This window comes from Symsagittifera roscoffensis, unplaced genomic scaffold (assembly GCF_963678635.1).
Source record: "Symsagittifera roscoffensis unplaced genomic scaffold, txSymRosc1.1 SCAFFOLD_252, whole genome shotgun sequence".
NCBI lineage: Eukaryota > Metazoa > Xenacoelomorpha > Acoela > Convolutidae > Symsagittifera > Symsagittifera roscoffensis.
In genome coordinates this window covers 32,131-47,373 of record NW_026970602.1, presented here as the reverse complement: position 1 = coordinate 47,373, position 15,243 = coordinate 32,131, and the positions used below count along the sequence as shown (strand labels likewise).

Below are 15,243 nucleotides of genomic sequence, written 5' to 3'. Positions count from 1 at the left end.
CTGGACATGAGAAAAATATCTTGCGAAACGATAACCTACCACGAATCGGAATCGAAATAGCCCAATGACAGCCTCTACTACCCGTCAACAACGTAACACTCCCGGACTTGTGTAAGTTAGACAATCATTCAGACAAAATTCCTAATCTGTATCATAAGTACAAAAGATTATTTAACAGAGTAGGGAAAAAACCATTGGACAGAAAAATCACTCATTTCCACTCTCCATTCAAACCTATTCAAGCCAAAGGCAGAAGAGTTCCTCTGCATTTACTAGATAGTGTAAAGGTGGAATTAAATAGAATGGAAAAAGAGGGGCACATTTTGATATGAAGCAAATGCGATGAAGACTGTTTTATTAGTCCAATAGTGATAACAAGAAAAAAAGACTGTAGTATCACGTTGGCATTAGATTTGAAACTCTTAAATAATCAGATACTCAGGAACAAATACCAAATGCTAAACATACACGAGCTTATCGACAACATAGCTCTCCAACTTTCCAGCAAAGATTCAGGGGAAGTTTGGTTCAGTAATTTAGATCTAAAAAATGCGTACAGTCAACTACAATTATGTACAGACACTAGCAAACAAGGCAATTCTAGTATTGTAGGTGGTGAAACCACCGGGACCTATAGCTTTTTAACGGGATTTTACGGACTAGGCGATATGCCAAACGAATTCCAGAGGCTGATGGATTCGTTAATGAAAGACATTCCTTTTACCAATTGTTATATCGACAACATTTTAATAGCTTCGAAAGGATCATTCAATGAACACAAAGAGATAATAACACACAAAATTTAAACAACTTAGACAACAAGAACATGGCAGTTATATGGGAGAAATGTGCATTTTTCCAAAAAGAAAAAGAGTGGCTGGGTTTCAAGATATCAAACTCGGGCGTAAAACCATTGGTTGGAAAATCAGATTCTAAAAAAAAGTCTCCCAAACCCCAAAAACATATCCGAATTAAGGTCATTCTTCGGCTCAATCATTCAATATATGAAGTTTGTTCCGAATCTGTCAACTCTAAGTTCTCCCTTACGACCTCTTTTAGTAAAAAAAAAATCAATTTACCAATGGAACGGCGATCATACGAAGGCTTTCGAAGAATTAAAGAAACAGATCGTCAACATTGCAGAGAACAATCACTTTGACATAAAAAGGATGTCAAAATTGAAAACAGACGCTTCACGTAGCGGCCTGGGAGCCACTTAATATCAATGGGACCGGGAAAATTGGATAACAATAGCATTCGCTTCCCAATTTTTAAATAGCCATGAAACGAAATACTCTACAAATGAATTGTTGGGAGTAGTCTGGGCTACAGAGCATTTTAAAACTACATGTATGGCGTTGAGTCTGAAATCGTAACGAATCACAAGGCATTGTTATCAGCCCTAAATGCCAATCAAAGTAATGAAATTATGCACAGCAGACTAACCCGTTGGGTAAATCGACTTTTAACATTTAACTTCAAGATCAAACACATACCAGGAAAAGAAATGGGATTTACAGATCTACTGTCGAGATTAACTTCAGGAAAAGCCCTCCCAATTTGTAGTGGCAACAATTAGAATATTGTAGAAAACCTCTCTGTAAATACTGATTGTAAAAAGAATAATTGTACAAAGAACGAGTTGTACAATCCAGTGGATGTAAATACTATTAGTAACTTGGATTGTAATAATCCAACGGCCGTTATTCTCGAATATTTTGAATTAAGTCAACGACACAGTTAGAATTTGTAAATCCAATCACTCGCGTTCAGAGTCCTGTACAAGCGGTTGTATCCCATTAAGCCTTTCAAAATTCGATTATAATTATTTCTACTTGTCAGACAAAACCTTCTTATTTTTTCTTGCACAGTCACTTTCAACAGTTAATCAGTCCCTAAATGCAGAAGACAACAAATGTTTAGAAGAATTTCTCACGTCTGTGAAATCGCTAAAAATTTCCCTCAGGGCGGAAAATAAAGGAATTTTACTTAATTTTAACAACGATATAATGTCGGACATCCATCAGAAACTTCTCACCAAATATAAGGGAGATCTCAAGTTACCAGATACCCCTTTATCTCTCACTGATCATTGCTCGATCGAACAAACTAATTAGACTCATGGCGGACGAGGACAAAATTCTCAAGGATTTGACGATGGCAGTAGAAGAAGGCAGACCATTGGATAGATTCGGAGCTTACCTAAAGAATTTTCAAAGAGACATCCATGTTAAAGAAGGATTGTTATTTAACGATAACAAACTGAAAGTACCAGCAGCTCTGAGGTCGCCATTTCTGTCGCTACTCCGTGAAACTCACCCAGGACAATAGAATTTAAATAGCCATGAAACGAAATATTCTACAAATGAATTGTTGGGAGTAGTCTGGGCTGCAGAGCATTTTAAAAATTACATGTATGGCGTTGAGTTTGAAATCGTAACGAATCACAAGGCATTGTCATCAGCCCTAAATGCCAATCGAAGTAATAAAATTATGCACAGCAGACTAACCCGTTGGGTAAATCGACTTTTAACATTTAACTTCAAGATCAAACACATACCAGGAAAAGAAATGGGATTTACAGATCTACTGTCGAGATTATCTTCAGGAAAACCCCTCCCAATTTGTAGTGGCAACAATTAGAAGATTGTAGAAAACCTCTCTATAAATACTGATTGTAAAAAGAATAATTGTACAAAGAACGAGTTGTACAATCCAGTGGATGTAAATACTATTAGTAACTTGGATTGTAATAATCCAACGGTCGTTATTCTCGAATATTTTGAATTAAGACAACGACACAGTTAGAATTTGTAAATCCAATCACTCGCGTTCAGAGTCCTGTACAAGCGGTTGTATCCCATTAAACCTTTCAAAATTCGATTATAATTATTTCTACCTGTCAGACAAAACCTTCTTATTTTTTCTTGCACAGTCACTTTCAACAGTTAATCAGTCCCTAAATGCAGAAGACAACAAATGTTTAGAAGAATTTCTCACGTCTGTGAAATCGCTAAAAATTTCCCTCAGGGCGGAAAATAAAGGAGTTTTACTTAATTTTAACAACGATATAATGTCGGACATCCATCAGAAACTACTCACCAAACATTACGGAGATCTCAAGTTACCAGACACCCCTTTATCTCTCACTGATCATTGCTCGAACAAACTAATTAGACTCATGGCGGACGAGGACAAAATTCTCAAGGATTTGACGATGGCAGTAGAAGAAGGCAGACCATTGGATAGATTCGGAGCTTACCTAAAGAATTTTCAAAGAGACATCCATGTTAAAGAAGGATTGTTATTTAACGATAACAAACTGAAAGTACCAGCAGCTCTGAGGTCGCCATTTCTGTCGCTACTCCGTGAAACTCACCCAGGACAATAGAATTTAAATAGCCATGAAACGAAATATTCTACAAATGAATTGTTGGGAGTAGTCTGGGCTGCAGAGCATTTTAAAAATTACATGTATGGCGTTGAGTTTGAAATCGTAACGAATCACAAGGCATTGTCATCAGCCCTAAATGCCAATCGAAGTAATAAAATTATGCACAGCAGACTAACCCGTTGGGTAAATCGACTTTTAACATTTAACTTCAAGATCAAACACATACCAGGAAAAGAAATGGGATTTACAGATCTACTGTCGAGATTATCTTCAGGAAAACCCCTCCCAATTTGTAGTGGCAACAATTAGAAGATTGTAGAAAACCTCTCTATAAATACTGATTGTAAAAAGAATAATTGTACAAAGAACGAGTTGTACAATCCAGTGGATGTAAATACTATTAGTAACTTGGATTGTAATAATCCAACGGTCGTTATTCTCGAATATTTTGAATTAAGACAACGACACAGTTAGAATTTGTAAATCCAATCACTCGCGTTCAGAGTCCTGTACAAGCGGTTGTATCCCATTAAACCTTTCAAAATTCGATTATAATTATTTCTACCTGTCAGACAAAACCTTCTTATTTTTTCTTGCACAGTCACTTTCAACAGTTAATCAGTCCCTAAATGCAGAAGACAACAAATGTTTAGAAGAATTTCTCACGTCTGTGAAATCGCTAAAAATTTCCCTCAGGGCGGAAAATAAAGGAGTTTTACTTAATTTTAACAACGATATAATGTCGGACATCCATCAGAAACTACTCACCAAACATTACGGAGATCTCAAGTTACCAGACACCCCTTTATCTCTCACTGATCATTGCTCGAACAAACTAATTAGACTCATGGCGGACGAGGACAAAATTCTCAAGGATTTGACGATGGCAGTAGAAGAAGGCAGACCATTGGATAGATTCGGAGCTTACCTAAAGAATTTTCAAAGAGACATCCATGTTAAAGAAGGATTGTTATTTAACGATAACAAACTGAAAGTACCAGCAGCTCTGAGGTCGCCATTTCTGTCGCTACTCCGTGAAACTCACCCAGGACAATAGAATTTAAATAGCCATGAAACGAAATATTCTACAAATGAATTGTTGGGAGTAGTCTGGGCTGCAGAGCATTTTAAAAATTACATGTATGGCGTTGAGTTTGAAATCGTAACGAATCACAAGGCATTGTCATCAGCCCTAAATGCCAATCGAAGTAATAAAATTATGCACAGCAGACTAACCCGTTGGGTAAATCGACTTTTAACATTTAACTTCAAGATCAAACACATACCAGGAAAAGAAATGGGATTTACAGATCTACTGTCGAGATTATCTTCAGGAAAACCCCTCCCAATTTGTAGTGGCAACAATTAGAAGATTGTAGAAAACCTCTCTATAAATACTGATTGTAAAAAGAATAATTGTACAAAGAACGAGTTGTACAATCCAGTGGATGTAAATACTATTAGTAACTTGGATTGTAATAATCCAACGGTCGTTATTCTCGAATATTTTGAATTAAGACAACGACACAGTTAGAATTTGTAAATCCAATCACTCGCGTTCAGAGTCCTGTACAAGCGGTTGTATCCCATTAAACCTTTCAAAATTCGATTATAATTATTTCTACCTGTCAGACAAAACCTTCTTATTTTTTCTTGCACAGTCACTTTCAACAGTTAATCAGTCCCTAAATGCAGAAGACAACAAATGTTTAGAAGAATTTCTCACGTCTGTGAAATCGCTAAAAATTTCCCTCAGGGCGGAAAATAAAGGAGTTTTACTTAATTTTAACAACGATATAATGTCGGACATCCATCAGAAACTACTCACCAAACATTACGGAGATCTCAAGTTACCAGACACCCCTTTATCTCTCACTGATCATTGCTCGAACAAACTAATTAGACTCATGGCGGACGAGGACAAAATTCTCAAGGATGTGACGATGGCAGTAGAAGAAGGCAGACCATTGGATAGATTCGGAGCTTACCTAAAGAATTTTCAAAGAGACATCCATGTTAAAGAAGGATTGTTATTTAACGATAACAAACTGAAAGTACCACCAGCTCTGAGGTCGCCATTTCTATCGCTACTCCGTGGAACTCACCCAGGACAGTTCGGAGTGAAATCTCTGGCAGAAAATATTTGGTGGCCACATTTATACAGGGAGATTTATTATCATGGGAAAAACTGTATCCAGTGCATCAAGGCTGGTAAGAATTTAAAAGTTATTTTGGGTACGAACAATACGGAGAAATTACCAATTCTCTCAGAACCAAACGAAGAAGTAGACTTAGACTTTGCGGGTCCTTTGGACAAAATTTGGGGCAACTCAAAATACCTTTTACTTTGCATCGACCGCTTCTCAAAGTTCCCGTCAGCAAAGGTAGTGAATAACACCTCGGCTTCTTCGATTTTAGCATTCACGACAGATTATTGTCACTTTCATGGATTTCCGAAGTCTATTAGAGTCGACCAGGGGTCATGTTTTTCTTCAAATGATTTTAGAAACTTCTGCGAGAAGAACAATATTAAATTAATTCTTCGAACTGTCGGGGATCACAGATCCAATGGAGTCGTAGAACGACTCATTTACACGGTTAAAGCAAAACTCTTGGCAATGTCGTTTAACGATCCTAAACCATCTTTAAATTTGGCTTTTGATAAATTCATCTGGAATATTCGTCGACGAAACAATCATCCATTGGATGCTCTCCTTTTTCAAAACATTTTAATAGATCGCCTAACACGTTTTGGAAATACCTAGTCTCACACGCGATTAATTTAGATAAAGGGAAGTCAATATTGTCAAAGGATAGAGCTCAAGACTGGGGAGCAAATGACGCATTCGGGGACGGCTATCTGGAGAAAACAGCGGCAGACAAAAGGGGGTATGAGAGCGACCCATCAGACACACTGGACAGAAACCTTCAGCAAGCCCTACTGTCAAACCCATTCAGCCAAGGAGATAAATGGTTTAGGAAGAGAATTAACCGAACGGAAGGCAAACCGTATTTTAAACCACTTGGGGGAAAACCGCTGTCGGATACAAAACATACGGTTACATTAGACAATGGACTTGTACTCAGAAAATCCGATTTAGCTTTTAATAAAAATCAACCGTCGGCTCCCAGTAAATTTTCAGCAGTTCCGAACTCGATAAATAATAGTCATGATTTAGCAGTTAGCAGGGCAACGAAAGGAAACTCTCCATTGAAGAGACCAGACTCGAACGAAGGAGGCCCATCGACGAGCTATAAACCAACGGGAGAAAAGGCGATGAAAAGGAGGAGAATAAAAACCCTGAGTTTTAAAGGTTCAAATTTTGCGTTCACTGAATTAGATTCCTCGCTAGAGTTAGACCATTGGGACAAAGTTATCGATGATTATTTGGGTACGGACTCGGAAATTGTATATAATACACCGACTTTTAATATTGATAGTGATTTAGACCAGTCAAGACACACCCTAACGAGTGAAACCAACACTCAGAGGACGAGTATTCTCCGTACGGGCACAGGCGATAACCCAATTAGGATAGACAGCTCTCCCAAAACGCCAAAAAGCAACAAACCACGGCCCAGAAGGAATCCAGGCCCCCCTAAATTTTACGGAGACAGGCGCTTCAGTTGACCCTAGGAGTAGAAACCATCGAAATAGCGGATTCTGACGACGAACCCCTGATAACTTTCTCCGGCTCGAAAAGCCTACAGACTACCTTTCCCAAAGACTCTCCATCGGACTACCTGACACCACTCGAAGACATACCTTTCCATCCAAAACTGGTGGCGGAAACTACACAAGGCTCCTCGTCAACTCCTACCTCCTTGACGCCAAAGATCGCGGTACTATCCTCTCCATTGGAAGAAGTCAGACCTGACATTCAGGACTATGATGGGAGTGATATATCTTCAGGCATAGACACAGATGTAAGGAAAGAGGTCGACAGTTTCCATGACATATTTAATGCCACATACTGAATTTCCGAAAACTGAAAAACTCGTTTAGCATAATTTTAGTACTGATATATTTTTTTTTCAACTGATTAATTATGTTACGTATCTGTACTAATTCTCAAATTGAGCGATTTTGTACATTTTAATTAGTTAGTTATGTAGGTTAGCTTATTTATTTTGTCGATATGTCACATAACCCCAATTATACAAGTCATTTTGTCAGCTGTACAGTCACTGTACATATCTGTTTAATCTTGTAGGTAGCCTGTAAAAATTACCATATAATCATCTCCATTGTAAATTGTTATCTGTGTGAATTTCCATTGGTGCTAAACCCTGTTACTTTTGTTTCACTTTTGGCCCTGGTGGAGTGAGTGGAGAATGGAGTATATGGGTGATATTGGCTACAATGAGGAGTGGGCAGATATAAATTTTTGTGCAGTGGGGAATGTTGTGATTTAGTATTTTAGTATCTCTTAATCTTGACCTCTATAGATTAATCAAGTACCAGTGAATGTCTACTCTACGAAGTCCAATGGACTTCGCGTCACTAGTTGCTCTTTTAAGACATCGGTCAGTTTTAATTTACACCTTATTTTATTCCTTTTTAACCGTAGTTAGTTAGCATAATTACCAGTGGCATTTCTATACTTTCATTAAATGTATTCCTTGTAGCTTGAATTGATTGTTTTCTCTGTCTGTTTTATAGTCACTGAGAGTGATACAGCAGTTCAAACTCTGAGCTCTCAGCTGTATACCAATGTCTCTGATCGAGTGGACGCATCTTAAAAATAATAATTAATACCACTGAAGGTTGTTTTTACATCATGCGATTACTGCTATTGCAGTAGCAGTATGACAGACACTGACAAGGAAACTCAAATTCATCGATTTTTTCCCTTGAACACCAGCGCTGGAAATCATACTCATGATGCCATGGCGGCTACTTCTTATATTGTATTTTTTGCCCCAAATAGAAAAAGCCTTTGTCATTTCAAGCTCTTAGCTTAGGCCCAGAAGCTAGAAGCAAGAGAGAGCTCGTCCTCGCTCACTATCACTATCATTATTATGACAGGTGATGGAATACGCGAGCTGACAACCTCAAAGTGAACGCTTGCCTTCTAGGCTAACTCCTTATCAAGCGGGTGTGAAATCATAGGAGGGCAAGGTTCCCTAAGATGCCATGTTTGCACTTTTGAATCTGACCGCCAACATAATTGTTTAACCATTTTGATTTTGTAGAGAAACTCCATCTCTGCAATGATTGTGAGTGAATTGCAAAGAATTGCTATTTAAAAATGGAGGCGGAGTAATAAGCAGAATGGTCCAAGTGCAGAATGGGTCCAAGAGCAGAAGAAGAAAAAAGTATTGACCAATATTGATTTATTCGGGCTAAATCATAAAACAGTTATTAGAATCGTCAAAAAAACCAAAAAACGAATAAGTTATGCTGGAATTGACTAATTTCATTAAGTTTTTTGATTAATTTTTCTAAGATTTTTGATTAAATTACTCAAATTATGCATAAAATGTTCTTTGCTTTGGTATTAACATTCTTGATATTTAACTTACCGATTAGCTTATAAAAGTTGATGTTTTTCTGTTTTTCTGCTATTGGACCCATTCTGCTCTTAGACCATTCTGCTTATTGACAGGCCACCTTTAAGAACAAAGAGATTTTTAAACTTTTTTCAGTGGTCGGAGCAATTAGAACGCAGAATGCAGAATTGTATTTTTTGCTCCAAATAGAAAAAGTCTCTAAAAGTTGATAATATAAAAGTGCACGTTTGCCTTCTAGGCTATCTCCTTATCAAGCGGGTGTGAAATCATAGGAGGCAAGATTCCCTAAGATGCCATAATCGGACTCGATTAAAGTAGCGCAGAATGTTCCAACCACGCTTTTTCACTCACCTGCCAGATGTATTTACTCAGGGACGAAATCTGTTCCTCATGATTGTGCAAACACGTCACAAAGATGACGTCTTGGATTATGGGGAATCCGGATGACCTGTTGCGTTGCTCGTCACTCGGTTGCTTGAACTTGTCTCGCAGAAACGTCCGCATCATCTCGAAATATTCGGGTGCCCAGCCTATAAGCACAGATAGAATCAAAGTTTCAAAATTATATTCACTAATTTTGATCAATCGAAACTCAAATTACTGGCTGTTAGACAGACTTCTAGAAGCAAGTTTTTTTTTGAGAAAAATATTTCGGTTGATTGCCTATACTTCGATTTAACCTCGCAGTATGTTTTTCTTTTCTTCGTAAAATCTCTAGCTGCGATTATTTTCATCATGAGTTTCACATTGCTTGGAAAAACTTATCCGATTTGAGGCTTAATATTTCTGCCAGTTTATAAGGTAAAAAATACGCTTCAGCGGATTTCATTTCAAATCTTCTCTTCTCTTTCGCAATTGGGCTCACCAGGGTCGTTTATAATTGGGTTAATTGTAGGGTAACCTTGTGCGTTTCTTGCTTGGTCCTTCCTGGTGCCAACGAGAATGAAGCGTGCATTTGGGATGCGACAGTAGATGTTGTTGAGCCACTTCTTCAGCTCCTGCAGCAGACTGCGTTTGTCCCTCACTCGGTACTTTCCCTCTGCCGTCTTCTCAACTGTGTTGAACACCAACAAGTACAAACAGCGGCGTGAAATGAAGTACTGATGAGTAATTTGGTACACTTCTTGTCCTGCAAAGTCCCAAGTGTCGAACCAGATCGGAGCCATCTTCCCATCCGCCCAGTCTTTGGGGAACACCCAGTCGTTCACATCGATCCCAACTGTGCTCAGAAATGGCATCCGGTTTCGCTCCTGTTCCAGCTTTTCAAACTCGTAATGCTGTCGAATCGCGTATCGCATCACGCCGGCGTATTTGTTGGAGCTGGACCCGTTGCCACATTTGGCCAGCGCTTTGACCAATGAAGTTTTTCCAGCATTGCTTTCCCCCATGAACATCAGTTTCAATCGCCGCCACGCAGATTTTCCTTCTCTTTTGGCCGATAAAATATTCAGAATGTTTTTAGCCGATCCTTTATGATTGCGTAGCATCTCATCGGCTACTTGGCACCCCTCGAAGGAGAACGTCTGCAGTTTGTCCAGCAGTGCAATATCCTCCGGAATAGTTCTGATCTCGGGGTTATTGTTTATCTGCAACCAACCAAGGTTTCGCAACCTTGTGATAGAGTCCGAAATTTCTTTCAAATTGCAGTCATTTATGTGCAAGTTTCCCAAAGCAGGTAGTCTTGTAGTAGGAATCAAAATGTTCTCTCGTCTTTCTAGATAATCGAACTCGACTGTGGTCAACTTTTTATTGTGACTCAAGTCTAGACTTTTCAGAATTTCGAGTCTCATGTGGCTATTATGTTTGCATCTTTCAACGTGTGCCTGGTGAAAAGGGGAATCTTTTCGGTCAAAACAATCCGCACAATCTTCTTCCACAATCCAGTTTTCGCTTGACCGCATGCAACTAAGGTTCTGTTTCCTCAAAAACTCAATTGAGGTCAGTTCGTTCGAGTCAAAGTTCATTCCCATGATGGTCGGCGGAAACTGCTCGGGGATGGAAATGTTGTTGATTTTGTTTCTCTCGCAGTACAAGTAATGAAGTCGGGGCGCCAAACAAGCCAGATTATAAGGTAGTTCCTCTAAACTGCTGTCACGAACCGTCAAAGTGTGCAATCTGAGCCCGTAATGTAGTTCCCCTTCATCATAGCAGAAGTTTTGTTGTGGTCTAACGTCATTGGCTGAAATGTAGTGCTTCTCAAAAAAGGAAACCCGCTTGTATTGTGGCTTTGAAACATGCGGTCGATCAGTTGAAACTATTTCAAAGTCCACTACCTCGCTGGCACTTGAACTGTCTTCTGGTTTAGAACCATTCGATGGCTCTTCTTCACAATCTGAAGCTGAAGCTTTTGAAGATCGCAAAGAATTTTTACTCTTCCTCCAAATTTCTCGGAAGCAGCTCAGATTTTTAACTGGTAGTTTTTTCAAGTTCGGGTTTTTGGAGAGGTTAATGTCTTCAATGGCATAAGCCATCCACATACTGACCGGAAGTTCCGAGAACAAGTTTGCACATAGACTGAGCATGCGAAGTTTCTTCATTGAAAACAGCCAACTGGGAATCGTTTCCAGATCTAAAGCAACACCAATTGCCTTAGCATCTTTCGTCTTTTAGTTATCATATTCAGAAGGGCATAACAAACTATCAAATTGCGAAAACCTCCATCCGTGTGTGTAAAATTATAGAAACTCTTTTCACTGTTTTAGCAGGAAACAAATCTGAGACCAAGTGAACAATCTCCCCCTCCCTCCAAAAAAAATCAAACAAGGGAGGAGATTTTGTTAAATCCATTCTTTTTGGGACAATGAAAGTTCAGACTTTTCATAATGGCTTTAACTACGGTTAAATTTGCTATTTAATTTCAGGGGTGTGATTGTTCACTTGGTTACAACATTATAGTATTGTCCACATCTGCCCAAAAGAATTCAATCTTGGGAAAAAGTCGTTTCAATAATTTTCTGAAGGATGAAATAGTTAAGAAATTTTCAACGTTGTCGACTTTTTTATGTAAACATCAACGATATAAAGTTGAATATATATTTTTTGTTGACTGATAGAAATGAAAAAGAAACTTTTTTTCCGAGACCAAAATGTCAATTGCAAGCTTTGATCATCACTCGAAACTCGCATCACTATACAAGGGATTTTTGCTATACTAAGGCATAAACAGAGCATTCGTTTAGAAAAGAGCGTATCAATGAAAGAGTTCGTAAAAAACTGTTTCACTTCTTAAAATTTTTTTGATGCTAGATCGAATTAAAAACGAGAAAAAAAAACACAAAAAAACACGCGAATACAAAGTTCTTTTACATTTTTCAATTGGCTGGAGCAAGAAGGATAGCTAGTAACAAAAAAAACTTGCCCATTTTATTCCAACTACCGATGTGAATGCAAAAACAACAAGGATAGCCCGTTGCTGAGCAAGTAGCACAGAAAATTCCTAGCACATTCGTAAAAAACTGTAAGTTTTTTTAAATGTTTAATTTAGCGTCGTGTCTACTGCGAGTTGTGATTATAGAACTATTCAAACATACGCCTAGAAATGTTAGTGTTTTTTTACATAAATTATTACAACTGTTTTTAAAAAAAAAACAAAAACAAATCAAGAAAACAAACCTAACAAGTTTTTTAATTACTTGCTCTAAAATTTTTAATTTTGTGTGAAGACTTTGATGACAAAAAACGCTTAATGCCACCTCCAAAACTGGTTTTCTTTTTTTAAAAATTATTTTGTTTAGCCTAAATGGCCAATATTGATGAACTAAGAACATTAGTCGATAGTTTTACCGGCTCAAAAATAGAAGAAAAATCAAAATCTTCCAACCGGTTTTTCTCGACACTGATTTTTTATGTCATCCAAATTACGACTGAAAGGGCTTCAATATGATATATCACTCAACCCAATTCGATGATTACTTTATGGTACTTTTTTGCGTGGAAAACAAAAAGAAAAAAGTTAAAACACGCCTGAATACTAAGTTCCTCCGCATTTTTCAAATGGTCGGAACAATAACAAATTGGAGATCAAACTGAGTTTTCATAAACAGACAATAGGTATGGGATGAGCAAAGTTAATTAGAGCATGATCATACTATTACAAAAACTTTATTAGAGCATGATCATACTATTACAAAAATTTATCATTATTTGTAGAAATGAATTTTAAAAATTTAATTTTTTTTTTGGTTTTCGTTTCATCTTTTAAAATTTTTTTGATGCTAGATCGATTTTAAAAACCACTTCTAGGACAAAAAATATACGGGCTTGTAGGTTGTGTTTAACTTTTCGTCAGCTTCTTTTAGAACTTACTGTTTCGGTCCAGTACCAGGATCTCAATTGGACTTTTCTCAGCCCCACAAATGCTCGGAAGGCTTTTCAACGAAGAGTTGTCAGTCACAGAGAGATAATTCAAACTGCGGAATTCAGTGAAGAACCTTTCATCTAAACTATGCAATGAACTGCAGTTCTCGATTTTGACAGTGGTGATCAAATCAGTCAAGAGATGCATCGGCACTATTTTCAAAGTGCTCAAGTAATATTGGAACTCGGAACATCTTCGATAAAAGTGCAAAATGGTCTTCAAAATCAGATCCCGATCTATAGATTTCCTGATATCTATACCAGTGAAGCTCACTGAAAGTGGTTCCAGGGTGAAACTTATTTTCTGTGACATTTTCCGCGTCAAGTTTCCAGTTTGTCTGAACTCGTGAAAGGCGTAGGCTGATGTTTGTCGGTAGAACATGACTTTGTGGTCTGCCAAAGAGGTTTTATGAAAACCGAGGGGTGCGAGAGCTTTCTTCAACTCGTGAACTAATTCAGAGCAGGGCACTCCTGATTTGCGGCCAGCTGAACTTATCTGGTTTCCCGCATCGGATATTGCGGGCCAGCTGTTTGCTAGAATTAAATCCGAGAGCTCGTCGTCGAATTCGAGAATGGAAGCCTCTAAAGCCCGTTGGCCTTCGTCTTTGGCGTGGAAATCCATCATAAGTTGAACAATTTTTAGCCTTCCAATAGAATGCAATGCAACATCATCCCCCGCTCATCTTAAACGCCTAGAATTTATTAGAACAATTTATTAACCCTACTTCAAAATGCAAGTATGAACTGATTTTAATTAAGCTCAGCGGCAAAAAAGACAACATATATGGGGATGAGGAGCTGACATTGCATTGCATGGCAGGCAAACCTTTCTTGCCCCATTGCTGACGCCTCTAACAAAAGTGACATCGATTCCGCCGACTTATTGGAGTCTTCGGAGAAGTCAGGAAAACCGAACTTGATGTTCGGGTTGGCGCCATTTTCGAGAAGAAGTCGAATCAACTCCAGTTTTTCCTTCGGCTCAAAACTTGAGGACCGGATCAAAATTTGAAGACAACTTTGGGTTGAGTTTATTTGAGCAAATTTTGAGTTGTCGACAAAATTAAGGACTTGTTTTTGAGTGAAGTGACACAGTTTTCGATCTGTCATCAAATCCAACATGTCCATCAGACGTTTGATAATAGTTGAGCTTCCGGCTATACATGCATGGTGTAAAATGGTCGTATTGTCAAATTCTGGCTCGCTTATGTCGACAGGCAGCTCCTCGTTTTCTTTTGCCAATTTTTCTAGACATAAAGAAACACACATTACACTTGTTAAACCTAGTCAATCTCTAACCAAAAGCTGTCCCAGCTATTCCAGAGGAAGGGGGCTTACATTTTTGCCTTTTCCAGATCTGCAAAGCTGGAGATTTCAACAGTAGCGAAGTGCACCAGTGCCGAAAAAGAAAAACTACTAAGCCTTCTTATTATGACGTCTGTTGGGCTAATGCGAAAAAATTAGATCAAATGAAAAAGAACAGAAAAATGTTATACGCGCAACAAATCGTAATATCAGTTAAAAAAACTCTTCATTTTCTGCACTGTTGACTTCGGCACAGTTGAAATGCCCCGCCTAAGCCCTCAATCCACCCAGTTTTGCTTGAAAAAGTTCTGTGCCGGAAGCAAGTTTGTTTGAGAGAAAAATGTCTTTTTAGAATTTTACAGATATTCTATTGTTGACCAGCAATAATTGCAATTTTGAGCGCTGGTGTACACTGGCGCCAAAGTTTTTTAAAGAGGCGAATGTCGGAAAAGTGATCAAAGGGCGATCCTTGGGAATATTTTTTGTAACCAGCATCTCGGAAGGGGGCCAGCATGCAAACAGTGAGGATATCTTACCTAGGGCATCCAAGAGTACTCCTAATTTATCCGTCTGTCGACTGTGGACTAAATGTTGAACCAACGGCACTTGTGAACCTGTCGTACTGAGACCCAGTGCCCTGGCATTAGAATCCAACAGCATCCGGAAAGTGTCCACAC

The 15,243-nt window shown here is 38.4% G+C and overlaps 1 protein-coding gene across 1 annotated transcript; it reads right to left on the bottom strand.

Annotated features, from left to right (window-relative positions):
• Positions 1–8,731: 8,731 nt before the first annotated feature.
• On the bottom strand, positions 8,732–15,226 carry LOC134855863 (leucine-rich repeat serine/threonine-protein kinase 1-like). Its single transcript, XM_063872259.1, has 6 exons — positions 15,103–15,226; positions 14,091–14,508; positions 13,214–13,908; positions 9,810–11,477; positions 9,260–9,438; positions 8,732–8,740 (listed from the first exon to the last, which is right to left on the bottom strand). Exons 1-6 carry the CDS (start codon positions 15,224–15,226, stop codon positions 8,732–8,734), a joined length of 3,093 nt encoding a protein of 1,030 aa, XP_063728329.1.
• Positions 15,227–15,243: the final 17 nt, after the last annotated feature.